This window comes from Sinohyriopsis cumingii, chromosome 2 (genome assembly GCF_028554795.1).
Source record: "Sinohyriopsis cumingii isolate HCF-2022 chromosome 2, ASM2855479v2, whole genome shotgun sequence".
NCBI lineage: Eukaryota > Metazoa > Mollusca > Bivalvia > Unionida > Unionidae > Sinohyriopsis > Sinohyriopsis cumingii.
This window is the reverse complement of record NC_142962.1, coordinates 53,055,682-53,077,552: the sequence shown is the minus strand read 5'-3', so window position 1 is coordinate 53,077,552 and position 21,871 is coordinate 53,055,682. Positions and strand designations below refer to the sequence as shown.

Sequence of the window (21,871 nt, the reverse complement as noted above, 5' to 3'; positions counted from 1 at the left end):
TATTTTATCTATTACATTGCAATACACGCAAGAAAATTATTCCATGATACTATAGGTCAACTTTACTGAGTGCCAAATATCACAACTACAATCGTAGTTACATATATATATATATATATATATATATATATATATATATATATATATATATATATATATATATATTCATCTCCACAGTCTTATGTTTAGATTTTAGTTTCCCGTACTTTTCATCCTCACTCTTGTACATTTTGTGAATGAATTCGTTTTACAAGACAGACAAACTTAATTTATTTGTTCTAATGCTGTTCATATTTGGAAATATACATAATGATGGTAGAAATGTGACTTTGTAAATCTGGGAATTTGAAGAGCTGAGGAAGAAGAACAGTGTGTTAAAAGAGGAAATCAAGCGACTCTCAAATAAAATAGAAATGATGATGAAGATCTCCACAAGGATTTGTCAGGAACAAATTGTACCTATCCCTTAAACACAAACTGACCCGGTATTCAACGAGTAATATTCTGCCCTTTCAAGTATTCATTTCTTGAAAGTCGTAGTGGCTCAAATAGCGTTTTTCGGGTCGGAAAATCGACATGAAAATCGACATTGAGCTCCTTCCATAATAGATCAGGACAAATTATTGTGTCTTCTGATGTGATTAGATGAATAACAGCCAATAAATCTGGATATTTGGATTCTTCTCCAGACAGGAATAAGGACTTGATGTTGATATATTATTTGATGCCAGCGTTGTAGCCTGTACTATCAAAACATTTGGTTGTATGTAACTACATTTGAAAACAAATAAAGAAGAACGTCTTACAGTGCAAACAGCGCTACGGAAAGTTTTACTTTAGTGAAGTCTCATTAATTGTCCACCTGAGTACTGTATGTGATAAAGACATTGTTTTTGGCTGTGTACAATTCTTTTTCATTTATTTTATGTAAGTATTTGAGTAGACGAAGATCAATATGAGATCTTGTAAATCGTGTAGTACACATTATGCATTAAGTCGAACATTATCTTAGACAGAATATCCAACGAAATCGTAAAATAAAGGAAACTAATGTTCTTTTAAACTTTGGAGTTGGTCACACCTGTATAAACCTGCGCAGTTTTGCACCAAGGTAAGTCAAGATTTTATACTGAACTAAGCGATCGGTATCTTGTATATTATTGTTTTGAGTAATAGGTCTAGATATGATGATACATTTCTTAATAAAGGAAAAGAAAACATAATGTGCCATAGAGTTCAACGATCTCTTATACTTTCATTGAATCCTTTGTATGGCCTGTTAATTTCATGAAAAACTTCAGTGACCCTATTCAGTGTGGTGCGTATAGTACATTCACGTAGTTGGCTGTACAAATTTTTAATAAAATAAAACAAGCTAAATAATTTGAACCAATAATATTTGCTATTATGTTAGATTGTTTCAAAGCTAAATATTGCAATTTTAAGCGGGGATTTTTTAACAACTGTCGAGCCTATTTATCGACCAGTCTATCTCTGGTAATATGCGTGTGTAGATTATATAATTTCTATTTTGAATATGAGTATACAGTATATAATGCTTTTAAAAGTAGGAAAAGAGGATAAATGTGCTTGTTTTATTATCAGCAGTACATTTAAGGAGCGAAGGTCTAATTTCATTGGAATAATCGTTGTTGTAATAGTGATTTCTAGACATAAACCCTCTGTGTACGTGGCTGTATTTGTTTTATGTCATAAATTCCTCTGTGTACGTGGCTGTATTTTTTTAATATCATACGTGGCTGTATTATTATGTTATAAATTCCTCTGTATACGTGGCTGTATTATTATGTCATAAATTCCTCTGCGTATTTTTTATGTCTCAAATTCCTCTGTGTATTTTTATATGATAAATTCATCTGTGTACGTGGCTGTATTTTTATGTCATAAATTCCTCTGCGTATTTTTATATGATAAATTCATCTGTGTACGTGGCTGTATTTTTATGTCATAAATTCCTCTGTGTATTTTTTATGTCTTAAATTCCACTGTGTACGTGGATGCATTTTTATGTCATAAATTCCGCGCCTTTTAGTACCCATAGTGTTTTTCAACTAACGTGGTATTTCTCCTCCCCCCCCCCCCATGCCTGCACTTTAAAACACACAGTCTGAAAACACCAGCAAAATCAAGCAATTAATTTTTTTCCGCGAAGCTAATCAATAACGAAACCGTGGTTGAGTTAGCAACGACCCGACCAACGTCATTCAACTGGTTCAAATTCACAGAGTGGCCCTTTCCGATATTGTCTCTAAGTCTTTCCGACATTTGTCTCTAAGTCCCGCCCACGCTCGTTTGCATAAGAAATCTTCTAAAGCACCAAGCAGTATGAAATTTTACAGACGTGGTACATGTATTAATGAGCAATACGTTGAAAATATGAGTCTAATTAAAGCGGTGGTTTCTGAAATATTTCCTATATTTTAGTGATGGTTGGTGGAATATTTGGCACATGTCCCACAATGCGCAACATGACACAACTAGACACAAGTCCATCTTGGTAGCCGTTCCATAAGTATATCATTATTATTAAACATCGTTTCGTGGTATGCTGGAAAGAGATTTTGTGTGCAAAACGTCAGCACAAATCATATCTAGGCATGTATTTACCCTAATGAAAACTGACGCAATCATCTTTAGCCCGTCGATTGAGAGAGAGAGAGAGAGAGAGAGAAGATATCCTCCAAGTTTATGTCATTCATTACCCCGTATTGTATCGCACTTCTTTTGATTGCTCTTCTGCTCATTAATGGCCATGTTTTAGACAACCACAGCAGCCATCATTACAATATTATCATCCTTTCCCTTCCTGAACTAAAGTCATATCGAAATGAGGCTTTCGGTACAAGACCTCTTAGGATGTCTAGTCGGTAGTAAATGAAAATAGTTCTGCTCTGGTATCGAAAATGGCTGCCACAGTGGTTCAAGAATATCGGATATGATTTCAACAAGCATCATTTAAAAAGAAGAAATGGTCTTAATTTGAATTCCTGGAACTTCTTTTCGGACATTGAAGTGTCAGTGCCTTCGAGGGACTCTTGTTTTCCTTCTTTGTGTTTCTTCTTCTTGTTTTTTTGTTGGACAAAACATGAATGCTTCTGACATAACAATTTTACCCTTACAATTTTTCCTTATCATTCACAATTCGTTTCTAATCAATAAAAATGACGAAGATATCTTTGGTGGTCTGAAATGTTAGTCTTCGCGTGTTTTGTAATATTTGATTTTTTAAACAAAATCCAAATTATTACGAATGCATGTTGAATGTACTATGGTGCAAGCAATACACACAGATTATATGAGGATTTGTATGTGTGTGTAACATTTTTCAGTGTTATTTGTACGGTACACAAAAGTTGATAAACTATCTATTGAGCCGCAATAGAATATCATGCATGTAAAAGTCTTATCCATCTGTCTGTCCTCTTACATATCTGTCTGTCTATCTGTCTGTCTGACCGTCTTTAAGCCTTACATGTCCCCCCCCCCAAGACAGAATACCTCCGCGCCATCTGTCCTATAATATAAAGGTCCAAAGAGTAACTCCTCTCTATCAATCATACAGTATAAATGTCCAACTATTCACATATTTTTCCTTTACCTTGAAAGCAACAAAACAGTCCTTGAGTAGTATTATGTAGCAATCCTACATAGAAAAGCAGCAAAACTGCCAGTCATTAAGTATTTAGCAACTTACAATAAATGTATCTTGTGGGGGAGAAAAGCGTTGAGATGAAAAAATTTTGGATTGAGAGTTAATTTATTTTAAAGAGCGTGCTAGGCCGTTAAAATTTATATTATTATATAGCTCTAAATGATTTTCATTTTCAGCGAAAAGGGTGGCTTCAACCGAGTTCGACGATAATGAACAAGTAAATTAGTGAATAAATGAGTGTGTGTGTGTGTGTGTGTGCGATTTATATTTTTAACCTAGCTTTAACATTTTTTCCAGTCATATCGCTACGATGTCTGCAGTGTGACAGTTTATAGTGATGTCTAGCACTGGGGCATCATACCGCAGACATGTAGCATGATGTCCCACCCAGTCACATTATCCTGACACCAGGCCGACCAGTCCTAACACTAACCTCTTAATGCTGAACGCCAAGCGAGGCAGCTGTTAGTACCTTTTTTATAAGTCTTTGGTATGACTCGGCCGGGGTTTGGTGAACATACATACATACATACATACATACATACATACATACATACATATATATATATATATATATATATATATATATATATATATATATATATATATATATATATATATATATATATATATATATATATATATATATATATACATACATACATACATACATACATACATACATACATACATACATACATATATATATATATATATATATATATATATATATATATATATATATATATATATATATATATATATATATATATATATATATATATAACGTTATGTGCATTATTTACATGTTAAATGCAATTTTAAAAAATAAAGTCTAGTCAAATCCCGTGTATTTAATATTATACTTATACGATATCCATCTTGTGTAAAAAAACCAATTAATCTTTGATAGGAAGTTTAGTTGATATTTGTCTTTTAAAGGGGGGGGGCTAGTTTTGGCAACGACCTCAGTTATTGTTTTATATAACTCTTCTTGATTATATTTTCAGCGAAAAGGATGAATTCAATAAAGTAAACGAACGATAAAAGAACTGAATGAGTGAATGCTTGATTAATATTTATTATAATTCTACTTCTCTTAATAATTTATTTCTCTCGCATTTACAATGTGTTCTTTACTAATATTTGTCTCACTTCAATTGTTTTAAAAATTGCAATAAAAGCACTAACGTCCAGACTGTGCATTTAAATAAATTTATGGAGAATATTCTATTTTATTTTAACAGAAAAATACAAGAAAATAGAATGAAGTGATATTTGAAACTTGTTTTCTCTAGTTGATATGTAATCGTAAAGTTTTGTATGACAATGTTAGGGACTATTATCAGTGGCGTCGCTAGGGGGGTGCGGACCGCACCGGGTGACACCAGGTGACACCAAAATGAAAAATTGCAAATTTTACAGAGCACACACTGCTCGGTCTAGTCGGATTTCATAAGCGGATAACCGATCATAGTTAAATACATGACTAGCAGGCACAGCAGTGGCGTCGCTAGGGGGATGCTGGGGGTGCGGACTGCACCGGGTGACACCATCAGAGGGGGTGACACCAAAATGACATTACTAAGGATTCTGTATGGTCTGTTACGGAAGGAGGACCATGGGGGTGACACCATCAGCTACCGCACTGGGTGACACCAACCCGAGTGACGCCACTGACTATTATAAATGAAATTGAACCATGAAGACGCATAATACATACTTTATGTGGTGTTTAAATATATAACCTGCGAGATGGTCACTTTCTTTCATGTGAAAAATGTCTCTCATAAACTAACACCTGAGAGATGGTCGCTTTCTGTTGTGTTAAGTATATATTTTCTACGTGCAATATAATTGAGTTTTGATTTTGTATTCGTGTATAACAATATATATAAATTTTCTTAGACACTGTGAAAGAAACTTAAGCAGTTCTCCTCTTTGGCATAATAGAATTATTTTTTTAAAAAAATACATTCTTCCGTCTGTTTTTTACATACCATTCGGGAGCCATCAATGAACATCAGTGGTAACGATAAAGTTTAGTCGTGTTGGAGTTATCTTTCTTGACCTTCATGCTATGACATGCTCATGTGTCTCTTGCCTATTTATATCGCTTACATAGAGGTCATAGCCTTGCTACATTTCGAGACACACATTTACTATTTCGCTTAATTAAAACTTGATATTATATACAAATGGATGTATTAACACAATGTTTACAAACAAATATCACAACACTGAAAAGAAATATAATGCGTTTATTAACTAATCGGCTTCCTTTGGACGAATCGCAACGTCAAGTCTACGTCTATTTGTACATGTAAATGTACTATATACATAGTTAAAACATGTCTATTTATAGACATGTGTTGTCGGTATCTGGTGAAATGACTAATCAAGAGATTGTTCTTTTTATGCACTGGAAAACGACAAAATAAAGTTATATTTCATATTAAATGAAAATACACGTATTTTATAGTCATTGGAAAGTATCTCTATTTCTTTCTTGTTATTTCTCTCATGAAGCAGTTATTTCACTCAGTGTGACGGTGAATTTAAATTTCACTCCATATGATATTATTAAAAATACTCATATTTAAATGAAGAAAGGAAAATAAGGACTGGTAACAAATAAACAAGTAATTAAACAATTTAAAAATTAATTAATAGAAAATAAACCTACAGAAAAAAAAACGATTCAGTCTGAATGACAATCAATATTTTAAACGTGCACAATGGTCGATGATTTCTACTAGTCTAAATATAGACCGTAACGTCTGATTGGCAATCAGTCTTATAAACGTGCACAGTAGCCGGTGATTTTTACTAGTCTATATATAGACAGTAACGGGGTTAAAGACGAGATTCTATGTGATTCACGTGACGGAAAATTGCTGACATGATCACCGTTGGATCTTACGCGCACAACTAACGTGGGCTAGCGCATCAGAAGGCCTGAAACACAGCATGGACGCACAAACGGAACAAGAGGAATGTCAGCTTTTCCTAGCGGCGTTAGAATCGTACAGAACCGGGAAAATGACACCTTTATTGAAGGAGGAGCTCAAATACCGGATACAAAGTCGTAGATTGTCCGAAGGCCGTGATGAGTTGACGCTGGATCGACAAGCAGACATGTCCAGACAGGACGTACATGTAAGTAAGAATGTAGTATGCGGTAGAGTAGTCGTATTTTAAACAAAATATGTGTAGCAATGCTTCAGTGATAAAAGATAAAGAGACGGCAAAATGACTTTAATATAAATAAATTGAACATGAGTCAAACTTGGAAGAAAATATTATTATGTATTTTGACAATGGAGAAACTAATTGAAATAAACTAATAAATAAACCGACTTTTTCTAATACAATTTTTATGACACATTAAAAAGACGGATACACGTGGATAACGAAGTCTCAACATTTTTTTCAGATTTCAATTATTGTCCAATATATCACTCCGGTAACTAGCATTAATCGTTTCCCTTTGCCCTAATTTGTGTACCATAGACCCTGACATTTTGGACCAGGCTCCCAGTTCTGACTTCACGGTTTCTTTTTCACTGAATCTGAATCCGCAGTTCTGACACTAAAGGGGATTTCGACTCTCAATCTTACCTCTCTAGGGTAAACACTGAAATTTAGTCTCATTTACAGCCATAAATCATAAACGACACGCACGCACGCACGCACACACACACACACACACACACACACATAATTATCTATATTCATTGATGTATGTTAACTCATTGTAATGTAAACAAAAACAAAAACATAGAATTATAATTTCTGCAAAGGGTTGGAGACATAAATTTACCATTACTATTTATAATATTTGCAGAATATGAAAAATGATGGAACTTATATATTTTCTGAAGCCAATTTTATGTGTTTATCTTTTTTGTCTACAGGAACACCAGTTACGGCCAGAGGAAATAAAAAGAATTGAAACAAGACAAGAACAAAATAGAAAAGCAGCTCAGAAATTCAGGTTGAAAAAGAAACTGGAGAAGGATCATATGTTAAAGGTAGGAGCTAATTCTCTAATTTACTAATTTACGATAAACAGTTACCACAAGCGTAACATTTTAGAGATTGCATTCTTCATCGTCATGCTTTCCAAAAGAAAGTATGTAACTGACAAGAAACACCGTATAGAACATATTAATATCGTTGTTAACTCATCTACTCCTGTGGAATTTACAGTCAATAATATCAAAAACAGATTATGAAATCAGTACACTGTCAACTAATGAAGATCAATCTTGCTACAATTCAATTAGTATACCTTTCGGGCTAGAAGGATATTATTTACATAAATATAAAAAACAAATTAGTATTACTTTTTTAATATACATGGAAAAATATGATAAATGAAATATACATTACAGAACGAAAAGTCTGAAATAAATAAATAAATAAATAAATTAATAAATAAATAAATAAAATGCACTGGAAAACTTTGAGAATTTTTAACGTTTCTATTATTTGGTCTTAAGTAAAATAATAATACAAATATATAATATATTTGGGAGCCATATGTAAAGATGCAAATTATAGCAAAATATTCCTTTTTTTCTTTAATATATATATATATATATATATATATATATATATATATATATATATATATATATATATATATATATATATGCATTATGAACATCTGGTATTTTCTGTGTTGCATATTGTGACTAACATACATTGCCAAAGATTACTTTCATCCCCAGTCTTATATTTATCTTTTAGTTTCCCATGGCTTTCAAGCTCACTCTTGGAAATGTTCTGGCTGTATTCTTTTACTTGACAGACAAACCTAATGATATTTAAAATGTGTTATTTTTTTATTATCTAGGAATATGAAGAGCTGAAGAAGAAGAACAGTATGTTAAATGAGGAGATCAAGAAACTTTCTAATGAAAGACAAATAATGATGAAGATCATCGCAGATTTGTGCCAGGCATAAACTGGACCCATCTCTTCACAACAAACAGACTCGATCTTGAACAAGTGATACCTTTTGTTTCTCAATGCAAACTTATGGATTATCGCAGGATGTTCATTCTCGTTAGCGGCCCAGATAGCTTTGATTGGGTCATACTTAGCGGCACTGAAATCGACACACAAGTTCCTCCACAATAAACCAAAAACAAGAATTCTATATTTTAATGTGAACAAATGAATATAGCAAAACAAAAAGATTTTTTTTTTAAAATAAAAAAGTTGGAGTTTTCGCAAGACAGTAATACGGACTTGCTGTCGATATGTTTTCAATGACGGTGTTGGAGGTAAAGCTACCTACAATGCTCTGGGAATAGGGACGTGTTTGATGTACCTAAATTTTGCCAACAAATCTGAAAGTACATTTTATAATAACAAAGAGTGCAATGAAAAGTTATACTATGCTAAAGTCACTAATTCAATGTCCACCTGGACACTTTATGTCAGAAAGACATTATGTTGTTGTGCATAATGTTTATATACTTTATGTAAGTATTTGAATAGACGAAGGTCGACATGAGATCTGGTAACTCGTATATTATACGCTATATTTAAAGTCGAACATAGTTTTCACAAAATATTCAATGAAATCGTAAAATAAAGGAAACAAATGTTCTTCTAAACATTGTAGTTTATGACAATCTTTCTAGCCCTGTCCATTTTTACCCCAAAGTAAGACAAGATTTTATAATTAATTACAAGATGTTTGCAAGTCAATCATGTTATCGCCTATTTTTCAAATGGAAGGACTTCATGGAACGGTATATTGTTCAAAAAGAGAAATATACAAAATTTGGTACAGTTCAAAAAAAAGAAAAAGATGTTTTTCGGTACAGTTCAACGATGTCTTCTACTTACAGTGGATAATTTATTTGGCCTTGTATTTTCAAGAAACACCGCAAATGCCTAATTAAGCGCGTAGCATATATTAAATTCGAGCATTTGGCGCTATCAGTTGATAAACAGGAGAGTATGAGCAAAAATGACAGTAGATAATTGAACTATATATATATATATATATATATATATATATATATATATATATATATATATATATATATATATATATATATATATATATATTTATTATTATTATTATTTTATGTTAGCATTTTTTTTTTGTCCACAGCTAAATATAGTAATTTGAACTGGGGATTTTCGAAAACTTTTCGAGTCTATTTGTGGACCAGACTGTGTGTAACAGTATGCATGTGTAGATTCTATCATTTTGGGGTGAAACTTAGTATGTCCTACATAGTGCTTTCAACAATAGGCAATGATAGAGTTGCTTTATTATCAGACTTTACTTAATACAGTCTAATTTCATGTAATAAATCAACTTTGTAGTAGTGACTGTTTTACATAAGTTGTCTGCTTGGACGGCAATATATCTTTATCTGTCACGACGTCGGCGAGAGGAAATACTGATAACACAATTTCAATTTATCTTAAGAATATATCTTTTCCGACCCAATGACAATAAAACGCCCAACATGGATATATCAAGCAAACCAACCAATGGATCCGTGCGGGAAGTAACTTGAGTAACTAACAGCCATAGAATTAGTCACGCCCAGACTTACACCAGGCTCAAGCTGATTTATTTTCTCTAAGATCCGCCTACGCTCGTTAACATCGGAAAATCTTTCCTAATGCCTCAAGTAATTATGACATTTTTTTTACTGGCTTTTTAAATGTACTACAAGAAAGGTAGGTTCACAGTGTGAGTCAAATCAAAAAGTATTTCTAAAGACACTTTGACTTAGATTTACTCTATATTTCTTATATTTTACCGAGCCAATACCCTCAATAATAAAACTAGGACAGTCAGGAGTGTGCCATAAGCTGGAAAACTACATAAATAGGCCAAGATTTTGCACCAAATGCCTGCACTGGGGACACTATGCCCTCAGATGTAGATTCAAACCAAGATGTAAGTACTGCGTAGGTCAACACAAAGGAGAATGCCACATAATTAAACAAAAATGTGCTAACTGTTAAGAAAACCATTATCCTAGATCGGCAGAATGCAGATTTGCAATAAAAGAGAAACAAATAGTGGACCTAATGAACGAAAAACACCTCACCTACCATTCTGCCAAAAACATTATTTGTAAAAACAACCCCAACACACCAAAATCTACCTCTGAAACAATCAATGAGCACCAAAACTCTCCACGCAGAATCAGAAGGGAAAACATTGCACCACAAAACATACCCTCGAATCAGGAAACAAAAGAACCAAACACTACAACCCACATTGTAACAAACCATGACCACCCTGATAACACTCCAGATACAAACAAAACTGTCACCCCAAACATCCCCAAACCTAACACACACCCCAACACAGAATTAATACAGGAAGTAATGAACCTAACAACAGGAACCCTAATGCAAGATCTCAGTAGCATAATCAGAACCCTCAAAACCATTTTCACCATACTAGCTGATTGGACCACAAGACTAACAGATAAAGACAACGTCAAAAAATGAATAGTACAAAAAATAATAAAATCATAATCTGGCAATGGAACTGCAGAGGAATCTTTAAAAACCTATCAGAACTGCAGAACAAACTGAATAATACGGCCGTAAAACCAGACGTAATCTGCCTACAGGAAACCCTCATAACACAAGAACACAAACGCCTGCCCAAACTACAAGGCTATACCCAGGGAATCTTTAAAAATAGACCCATGGGGCAGAAAGGGGGTGGACTAGCAATTTTTTTTAATAGATACACTAATCTACTATGAAGTAGTAGAAGTACCCCCTAACCTAAACATCAATAATAGCGTCGAAATAATGTCAGTAATGATAAATATAGGAACCACAAACATTCAAATAATAAATGCATACGACCCAGGGGGTACCTTCTGCCTTGCCAACCTAATCTCACTAAAGGCAATCACTAATAACAACAACAACAATCTAATGATCTGTGGCGACTTCAACGCACACAGTGAATTATGGGGAGGTAAAAAGAAAGATCAAAGAGGAAAAATGGTTGAAAAATGGATAACTGAGAACAATCTGGTCATCTTAAATGACGGGTCGAACACTAGATTAAACCCTGAGGATGGCACTCTCTCAGCCATAGACCTAACCATCACTACCCCAAAATTGGCTCAAATCACAAATTGGTGGGTGGATCAGGAAGATACGTTAGGAAGTGACCATTTTCCCATCAAAATCAATATTCAAACAAAAACTCAACACATTCCAAACGAAACCCCACCTAAATGGAGGTACCAACAGGCAGACTGGGACCAATTCCAATTATTACTAGCTAGAGTAAATCCAGATAACTTAGAAAGCCCAAGTATTGACATGTATTATGATAACATAACAGACACAATTATAGAAGCAGCTAACCGATGCATACCAAAGACAACTAATATCCAAAATAAAAACCCTGTACCATGGTGGACTAAACAGTGCACTAAAGCACATAAAGACTAAAAAAGGGCCTTAAATAAATATAAACGCACCAAAAATTCTATCTACTTCCAGCAATATAAAGATAAAGAAAAAGCACTAAAACAAACTATAAAAACTGCTAAAATTAATCTATGGCAAACCTTTTGCTCTAAACTGAGTCTAAAATCAAACTCAGAACAAATATGGGACAAGATAAAAGCCATAAAAGGGAAAGCAACTACCTCAGCCCCAAAAATTAAAAATGCCATAACAAATAAAGATAAGGCAGACCTCCTAGCGAAGCATTTTTCGAACATGAGTAGCAACAATAATCACACCAGAAACTTTCAAGAACACAAAAAACTAATGGAGGGAACCCAACCTCAGATGTTTCAAGACCAAGGAACAAAAGAATCTCACCTAAATAGCGACATCACAGTACATGAATGGAAGATAGCCCTACGATCCAAAAACGAAACATCCCCTGGTAAGGATCAGTTAGGTTACGTTATCTACAAAAAACTACCTATCAATATTACAATAGCCATAATCAAACTCTTTAACAGGATATGGGATAAAGGCCAACTACCCACCAGATGGAAACAGACCATAGTAATACCAATCCTCAAGCTAGGTAAAGATCCCAACAACATAAATTCGTACCGACCCATCTCCCTTACAAACAATGTTTGCAAAATAATGGAGACAATAATCGCAAACAGGTTAAAACACCACCTAGAAACCAATAACCTACTCTCCATAAATCAATGTGGCTTTCGGAACAAACGGTCCACCACTGACCAACTTCTCAGATTGGAAACAGACATCAAACTCGCTTTTAACGCACATAGGAAAACCGATCGCAACCTCATAGCGGTTTTTTTAGACCTAGAAAAAGCATTCGACCTAGTATGGACCAATGGACTAATGGCCAAATTAAACCAATTTGTAATAACTGGACGCTTGTTCAACTGGATTGGTGATTTCCTCAAAGGCCGGAAAATTACCACAAGAATAGGCAACACCCATTCGGAAGAATTTTCACTTGAAAATGGAACACCGCAAGGCAGTGTAATAAGTCCCTTACTATTTAACCTAATGGTAAACGACCTTGACCTCAATGCAGCCTCCGCAAATATAAACTTGTCACAATTTGCAGATGATAGTGGCATATGGAGGAATGGAAATCCTGCCAATAACACAGTAGTTAAAGAAATCCAGCAGAGCCTAGACAACATAGGGAGATGGGCTGACAAATGGGGTTTCAAAATATCTCATGAAAAAACTGTGGCAATCATATTCACCCCCAAACGAAATAACAACCTAGTCTATCCAAACTTCTATATACAAAATCAATTAATCAAATACGTAACAGTAGTAAAATTCCTAGGAATGTTCTTTGACAACCACCTCACATGGAAACAGCACATTGAACAACTCACCCAGAATTGTAACAAAGATCTCAATTTACTCAGGAACATCACAGGGACTGACTGGGGATCCAACCAGGAAACCCTCCTCACGATATATAAAAGCCTAATTAGATCAAAACTGGATTACGGTTGCCAAGCATATAACTCGGCTAAGCATCCTGTACTACAAAAACTTGACATTATCCAGAGAAAAGCCTTACTATTATGCACAAGAACACTCCCCTCAACATCATTAGAAGAACTACAAACACTAACAGGAGAACTACCCTTAAAATTACGTAGGCAAGAACTGCTCCTCCGATACTCCATTCGATTAGATACCCACCCAGAAAACCATCCCACCAAAATAGCTATAAATAAGTGTAAAGTTGTCTTCAAACCCAAAATCATACCTATCACACCAAGTGGCAAAGTAATCCTTGAACTAAGAGAAAACATACCTCTACTAAAAACAACAGGTAACAAACAATACAGACCAGAACAAATCACCATGGTTACAAAACCCACCAAGGATTAACACTGAAGCTACCAAATTAGGCAATAAAGAAGGACAAGAAAACTTACTAAAACCTGTACTGGTAAACGAAATCAACCAAAAATACCCGGACTATGTTAAAATATATACCGATGGATCAAAACCAAACAACCCACCAAGAACATCAGCAGCAATAGTCATCCCTGAATTCAATATACAAACGGGATCCAGATTACCTGACTATTGCTCCATTTACACCACTGAATTCTGGGCTATACTTGAATCACTACAATGGATCAAAGACAACCAAATACCTAAAGCAGTCATTATAAGCGATTCCCTAAGCGTAATCAAATCGATCCAAAATCGCAATACACACTCTAGGGAACAATTCCTCGACAGAGCGTGCCTATTAATTGACGATATCACCACAGCACATCAATTAGTCGAGCTCATGTGGATACCGTCGCACATTGGAATCTCTGGCAATGAAACAGCAGACAAAGTTGCAAAAACCAAACTAGGAGATCAAAACTCTATCCATCTTAACTATAGCTCTACAGAAGCAATAAACTTCGCACAAACATATATAGACCAAACATGGCAAGATTTTTGGAACTCCTCCACAAAAGGTAAAAAGCACCATGAAACCCTCAAAAACGTAGATAGGAACATACAGCTACCTAAGGGTACCTATTTAGAACAGAAAACCATAAACAGGATAATAACTGGAAAAACTAAACTAGCAAGCAGTTTTGGAAGGTTTATAGGACCCAAACCAGCAACCATTAACTGCTTTAACTGCCATACCACCGAAGATCTACACCACGTATTCAATATATGCCCAAAATATCAACCCGCTCGGAAAATATTTATCAAAAACCAAAAAGAGATTGGATCACCACACACATACCCAGAGTTACTTATGGACTCTAATAAAAATAAACAATCAGCATATAAAAATATAAATCAATTCATAGGCTCAGCAGGACTTAGGAACAAAATATAATTACTATCCCCACAAAACCAAAAGACCCAGTAACTAGCTAAATAAATTTAGAAGCCACCACATAAAAACCCATAACATATCATTCAATTTTATAAAAGTATTAATAAATAATTTACTTACGAAGCACCTATAAAAAACTAAGGAAACGCAAAATCGGATGTCCTAGATGTCCTTAACGAACCGAGTAATCAGCTAGGATTCCGGTCCTAGATGTCCTTAACGAACCGTGTAATCGGCTAGGACTAAGGTCTCTTGCTAAATAAAGCATAAATAATATTCAATCTCTAAAAACATCAATTAATAAATAACTTTAAGAGGTAATATCTAAAAACTTATAAATAGCATAACGTAGGAAGCACACCCTAAACACCTCGACTAGTAATGCCATAATAACCTTGAAAATCTCTCTTCATACATGATTTCTACTAAGAACCTCCATAAACAGCATAGAACTTCCCCCACTCCTTTTAGAACATTTTGAAGAAGAAAAAAATATTTTAAAAAAAAAGAAAAAAAAACGAAAAAAAAAAAAAAAAAAACCCACCAGGCAAATGCAACAAGAAACCAGCGGTGTAAAGCAAGCAGGACCATTACCGAGCTCTCCTTCCCACTAGTGACAGCCAACCATTCAACTGTAGGGACCTTATGGACCCACATATTGAGGCCAAACTATCAGGGTTCCTTGAATCCATAAAAGCCTGGGGGAGGTGGCACCATCCCCTTCCCCAGGAACAACTAGCAGGCTGCTGTGCAGTCAGAAAAAAGTGGCACATGCACAATTGTGCGCACGCCACTATAACACTGGACAACAAATTTTGACAAAAGTCATGTTACTGAATAAAATTAGTCAATTCTTATCAATTTTTATGTGCTGAACACGAATATGACAGTCAAATTGCAAAATTGGCTCTAGTTTTTTTGTAATCTGCAAGAAATTAATGTTTACATAACGAAATGCATTCCAATAGTAAAAGGTCAACTGTAATAGCCTACCTATAAAAAATCAAGTCATTGACTACATCTTAGATTTCTTCGCCTGTCTCTTGTACAGCTGTTCGGGAGCATCTCTGAGGAGTGTCCAGCAGTAGTCAGCCAGCATTGTAGTGGACCATTTTCCCTGGTATCTTTGTTCCATTGTTGCGATATCTTGATGAAAACGTTCGCCGTGTTCATCACTAACAATACCACAGTTGCTAGGAAAGAAATCCAAATGGGAATGAAGGAAGTGAATCTTTAGAGACATATTGCAGCCAAGTTTCTTATACTTCATCAACATGTCTTCTACTAGTTCCTTATAGTTTTCTGCCCTAACATTTCCGAGGAAGTTTGTAGAAACTAGGCGAAAAGCATTCCATGCTTGTTTCGCGTCACCTTCCAGCAAGTTGTTGAACCGGTCATCTTTGAAAAGCTCTCGAATCTGAGGACCCACAAAAACTCCCTCTTTAATCTTTGCTTCGCTGAGTCGAGGGAATTTTTCATGCAGGTATCGGAATGCTGGCAAAGTCCGGTCAATGGCTTTCACGAAGTTCTTCATCAAACCTAGTTTGATGTGAAGGGGTGGTAGCAAGATTTTCTGAGCCTCAACCAGAGCTGGGTGTTGGATATTCTTCTCTCCAATGGCTACATTCTGCCTGTGAGTCCATTCCTTCCTCATGTAGTGCATTTCCCTTGCTCGGCTATCCCACTCGCATAAGAAACACATGTATTTTGTATATCCTTGCTGCAGTCCCATTAAAAGGGCAACTACCTTCAAATCACCACAGAGGTGCCAGCTGTACTTGTTATACTCAATGGAATTCAGTAGCTGCCTTAAGTTATCGTATGTCTCTTTCATGTGGACAGCATACGCTACTGGAATAGATGGAAGAATGTTTCCATTGTGCAAAAGCACAGCCTTGAGACTCAGTTTCGAAGAGTCCACAAATAGTCTCCATTCTTGTGGGTCATGAGTGATTTTTAAAGCATTCATGAGGCCCTCAATATCGGAACAGAATATCAGATTACTTTCCTTTCTGAAGAAAGGCTCCAATTGCTGGTGGCGCTTTCGATATGCAGTAATTGTGACATCTTCTTCTAGAAGATTCCATTGTTGGAGTCTTGATCCTAGCAATTCTGCCTTGTTCTTTGATAAGTCCAAATCACGAATCAGGTCATTTAGTTCTTCCTGTGTTATTCTGTGTGGGGTTGATGATGCACCACAGTGAAAATCTGGATCACTGCATGCTGATGGACCAGGAGAAGAACAGGTCGACTCACCTTTGTCTTCGTCAGATGAGTCAAGAGAATATTCTGCTGGAGGTTCTGGAATAGGAAGTCCCTCACCATGTGGAACTGGTCTCAATGCAGACGGAATGTTTGGGTAGACTATTCTCGACTTCTTTCGATTCGTTATTCCGCCGGAAAGAGGAGGAACCAAGCAGAAGTAACAGTCATTTAGGTGGTTGCTTGGCTCTCTCCACACCATTGGGACTGCAAACGGCATTGATGACCTTTTGCAATTCAACCACTGTGAAAGCTGTGTTGTACATGTAGCACAGCATATATGCGGAGCCCAAGGCTTGTCTTGGTCACCAACCTTGCATCCGAAGTAAAGATGATATGCCTTCTTCACTTGAGAATTGATACTTTTCTTCTGGTTGGCAAATGTCACTTCCCCACAAATATAGCAAAAATTGTCCGCGGTATTAACACACTTTCGAGGCATTACTGTTCTTTATTGTACGTAAATGGATAAAATAATAAGTTTTATGTAACAGTAGCTTGAACTGTCTCGCACAACGTCTAAAATATTTTAAATGCTGAACCTATCTGATTGGGCTTTATATAGTACACTGCTTACGTCAGCTTCAGCAGCCGCCTGGCATTAGTATAATAGGCCTACACATGTATAGTACACTGCTGACGTCAACTTACTTCAGCAGCCGCATGGCATTAGTATTGCATTGCATCAGAAAATGATGCAATCAACTGTGGATGATGTGAGCATGATGGTATTATGCAATGTTACATCATTATTCCGGATGTTGCTGCAGTCCTACTGGAGAAATTTACACAGTGAAACATAGAAAATGAGGTATATGAATATCTTCAAAACGAGAGCCAATACAAATTTTTCACGGTTATATTCGTGTTCGGCACACCAAAATACTACAGATTAGGGCCTTTTCAAGTCAGTAATGATTTCACTGTTGACCAGTGTAATTAAACTCAACAACAAAATGTAGGTGTGTGAACATTTAGCAGATGTTGTCAAGTAAAATACAGCATGATCCGATTCATCATGTACAATGTTGAAAGTCCTTCCTTTGACCATAGATAATTAGACTGGCAGATATTAAGCAAGGTTGATTGACATCTCAGAAATATTTCTGTGTGCAAAACAGCAACATCGATGTTACTTAGACACTTATTTACACAAATTAAAATTGATGACATCATCTTGTACCTAAGAGTGTTTAAGAGAGAAAGAGATTTATCACCTCGTATCGTATTGCTATTGATTACACTACAGCCCGTTCCTTCTGCTAAGTATTCACAAAAACCTATCTTAGGCGACCACCTTGATATACAGTATCTACGGTTCCGGTCGCGAAGTGTTCTAGCAGCATTCATGACTCCAGTGGAACAGACCTATTTACGTAATTTGCACATGTGAAAAGGTCTAAACAGATCTCAAGAAGGATTTACAGCTTTGTTAAATGTTGTTTTGCCGTTAGTCACAGCGTCTTTAAACTGAAATGACGTTTAATCACAGCGTCTTTAAACTGAAATGACGTTTAAACACAGCGTCTTTAAACTGAAATGACGTTTAGTCACAGCGTTTTTAAACTGAAATGACGTTTAATCACAGTGTTTTTACTATAGTATTTACCTATGTGTACATTTTACCTAATCACTCACAAAGTAAATAAAGTCCCAAGGACTTTATGTAATCTTTGTGAGTGATTAGGTACAATTTACACATCGTTAAATAACCCCCCCCCCCTCTCTCTCTCTCTCTCAGTCTTTGTATACGTCTGTTTTCTGTACAATGTTGATAACGGTCATCAAGAATAGATAGAAAATACACTTCACGGAATATTATAGATTGTAGGAAATACCAAAATACATAATTTATCATAAAATAAGCATACACATAAAGTTTACCATCAACTAAGTACTCGTGTGAAGAGTCGCAACGTCAAGCTAACACTGTGAACACGTAAATCAACTAATTATATACATCGTCAAAACATGTCTATTTACAGACGCGTGTTTAGATGTCATGTTTAATTGTATATTGTGTCCTTCGAAGGAGGACATTTAGCTGTCTGGTAAAATGCTTAGTCAAGAATAAATTGTGTTATGCACTGGCGAATGTGGAGATAACAAAAGCAACAGTTCATATTGTTGCGAGTCTGTGCTCTTAAAACAAGTAACAGAAAAGAGTGAAAGACAACACGCTTTGTAAAATTTAACAAATAACATATTTCCCCAGAATGCAATGTCAAAATGGGAAAAAAGAACTTACAGAATTGCGAATTAAATCCCCAAGTAATCAAAGAATTGCAGACACAAGTCCTAGTAATTTTAAGTCCTGAATAAAACTCAGTACAAGTCCCGAAGAAATCCAAAACTGAAGGCGATGACATGTCTGGTATGGCTTATAGAGTGTTGATATGTAAACAGTTTTTTTTAATCACAGTAATATAATTCTAGGGTTGAATTCAGTATAAATTCCAGTGAATGACTCTATCCACGAATTTTGTATTTCCATAGAAAATAATCACTTGAATTCAATAAGTTGAAGAAACTACAATTCAGCCCAACAGAATACAACTTCAAAGTGCTAGATGTTAAATCACGAATGACCAAATCCTCACAATTGCAAGATTATCTAGTTCTCTACTTGACCTCAGGTCACAATTAGCATTTTCTAAAAAAGAAAAACATTACTTAATGGAAAATAACTTTATAGAATGCTCCTGATGTTTACAAAATCAAAACCATAACCTGTAAAATTCACTTAGGAAATGCCAAAACCCTGACCCAAATAAACATATTTACTTCTTCTATTAATAAAGATGATAATATTAAGCCCATACACAGAGAGAATAATTGAGCTATGTATTAGTTTACATAAAATGAAATGAAAGCGTCAGTCAGGTCAAGCAGAAATGAACTCAGTTTTGTCCAGCATACAATGTTACATTACAGTAGCATGTATAATGAAATTAATTTTTAAAAAACTAACACACAAGCTACTAAAAATATACATCACACTTCCCCTCATAAAGAAAACAAAAGATTTACGCAATAACGCTTTATTCTTACTGTAAGTCAAATATACATGTAGAAAAAAATGACATCAGTTGAAATCTTGTGAATGACCCAAAGTATACATGAAATATTATATTTCTATACACGTGAAAGTGCGTATGTTGTTAAATTTGCTTTCCTTTAACATGCCTGATGTCAGTATTATATTTCTGCAACATCAAACTCCACCTTAATAATTTCTTATTTTTGTTTTTCATCTTGCCGATGACTGTAAGGGGGTTGTGATCACAAAACACAATAATCGGAGAAGGGGCTGAACTAATATAGACTTCAAAGTGCTGCAATGCCAATATCAGAATTCAGCTAATTTTCACCCAGTTTACAAACTATACGCGCTTCGCCTTTTACCTGTTTCTGCCCTTAAATCAATGTCTTGAAGACGCCACCGTTCACAAGTGGCCATTAAAACTCCACCCTGTCTGCACAATGTTTATACACTATATGAAATGTGTATTTCAGAAAGATCTAGGTACCATTCGACGACAAAATAAACACAAAAAGACAGAACAGAAGGAAAACTAACCATTCCCAACCCATCATACCTTTCTGTATCAATATTTTACGTCTCGGTGACTACATTCATTAATATCAGTTATATTAATTTAGTACGTTTTATCTGTATCCACAACTTGATTGCAGATGTATAGAGTCCATGGAAGAAAACTCTGAAAGGTGATTCGTTTTTAATTACAGTCTAGTTATAAAAGTGATTCATTTTTAATTACATTCTGTTATGTATATTTGATTTAATTATATACGATCTAATATATATTTTTATTTTCATTTAATTTTGTTTGTTTGTCAGTTTTATTTTTTTATATTTTTCATTACTTGATATTGTAATGTAAATTTATTTACTAGAGATGATAATTTTTCCAGAAAATAGTTTGACCTTGACCGCTCGTTTTGTAAACACCAGGTTGTTTACCTCGATCCTAACCTTGATTCAAAATTAGTAGCAACCACGTACATAAGTTCTATATTTTTTAAATGATTGTTTGTTGTCGAGGTCATGATGGGACTACTGATTTAAGATGTAAACAATTTTTTAAAAAGAATTTTGTTATTTCTTTGAGTAAAATGATTGGTTTCGCCAGGGCCACATTGATCTTTAACAAGTAGATAATTTCGACGAGGATCTGGTACATGGTTACACGTGACCCTATTTTTGCATTTTAGAATAAGATATAACCTTTGTTTTGGAGAGATATTCTCAGTATTTTGGCTCTTACACTGGAAGTTGTATGTTGTGCTGTTTGGAGTTATTTCAAATTACTTGGATTCAAAAGGATTAAAAAATTTTCCCTGGAAAATACGTGTGCTCATGTGAAATTGTTGAACAAGGACAGCTTTCATAAAATTTATTCACATTTCCAAAAACCGGAGTGATTTTTTGTTTCAATAGGAACTGTAGACTTCAACACTACATGTTATAGCATACGTCATCATCTTCCATCTTGGATTCTTCATCGGGACTCGAATTTTAAATCATTCGAACATTTTGTTATAAGGACTTGTAAAATTTTATTCGT

General features: G+C 35.0%; 1 protein-coding gene across 1 annotated transcript; it reads left to right on the top strand.

Annotated features, from left to right (window-relative positions):
- The first annotated feature begins 6,526 nt into the window (after positions 1 to 6,526).
- LOC149804864 (uncharacterized) lies at positions 6,527 to 9,293 on the top strand. Its single transcript, XM_089935026.1, has 3 exons — positions 6,527 to 6,832; positions 7,591 to 7,707; positions 8,535 to 9,293. Exons 1-3 carry the CDS (start codon positions 6,644 to 6,646, stop codon positions 8,643 to 8,645), a joined length of 417 nt encoding a protein of 138 aa, XP_089791152.1. The 5' UTR covers positions 6,527 to 6,643; the 3' UTR covers positions 8,646 to 9,293.
- Positions 9,294 to 21,871: the final 12,578 nt, after the last annotated feature.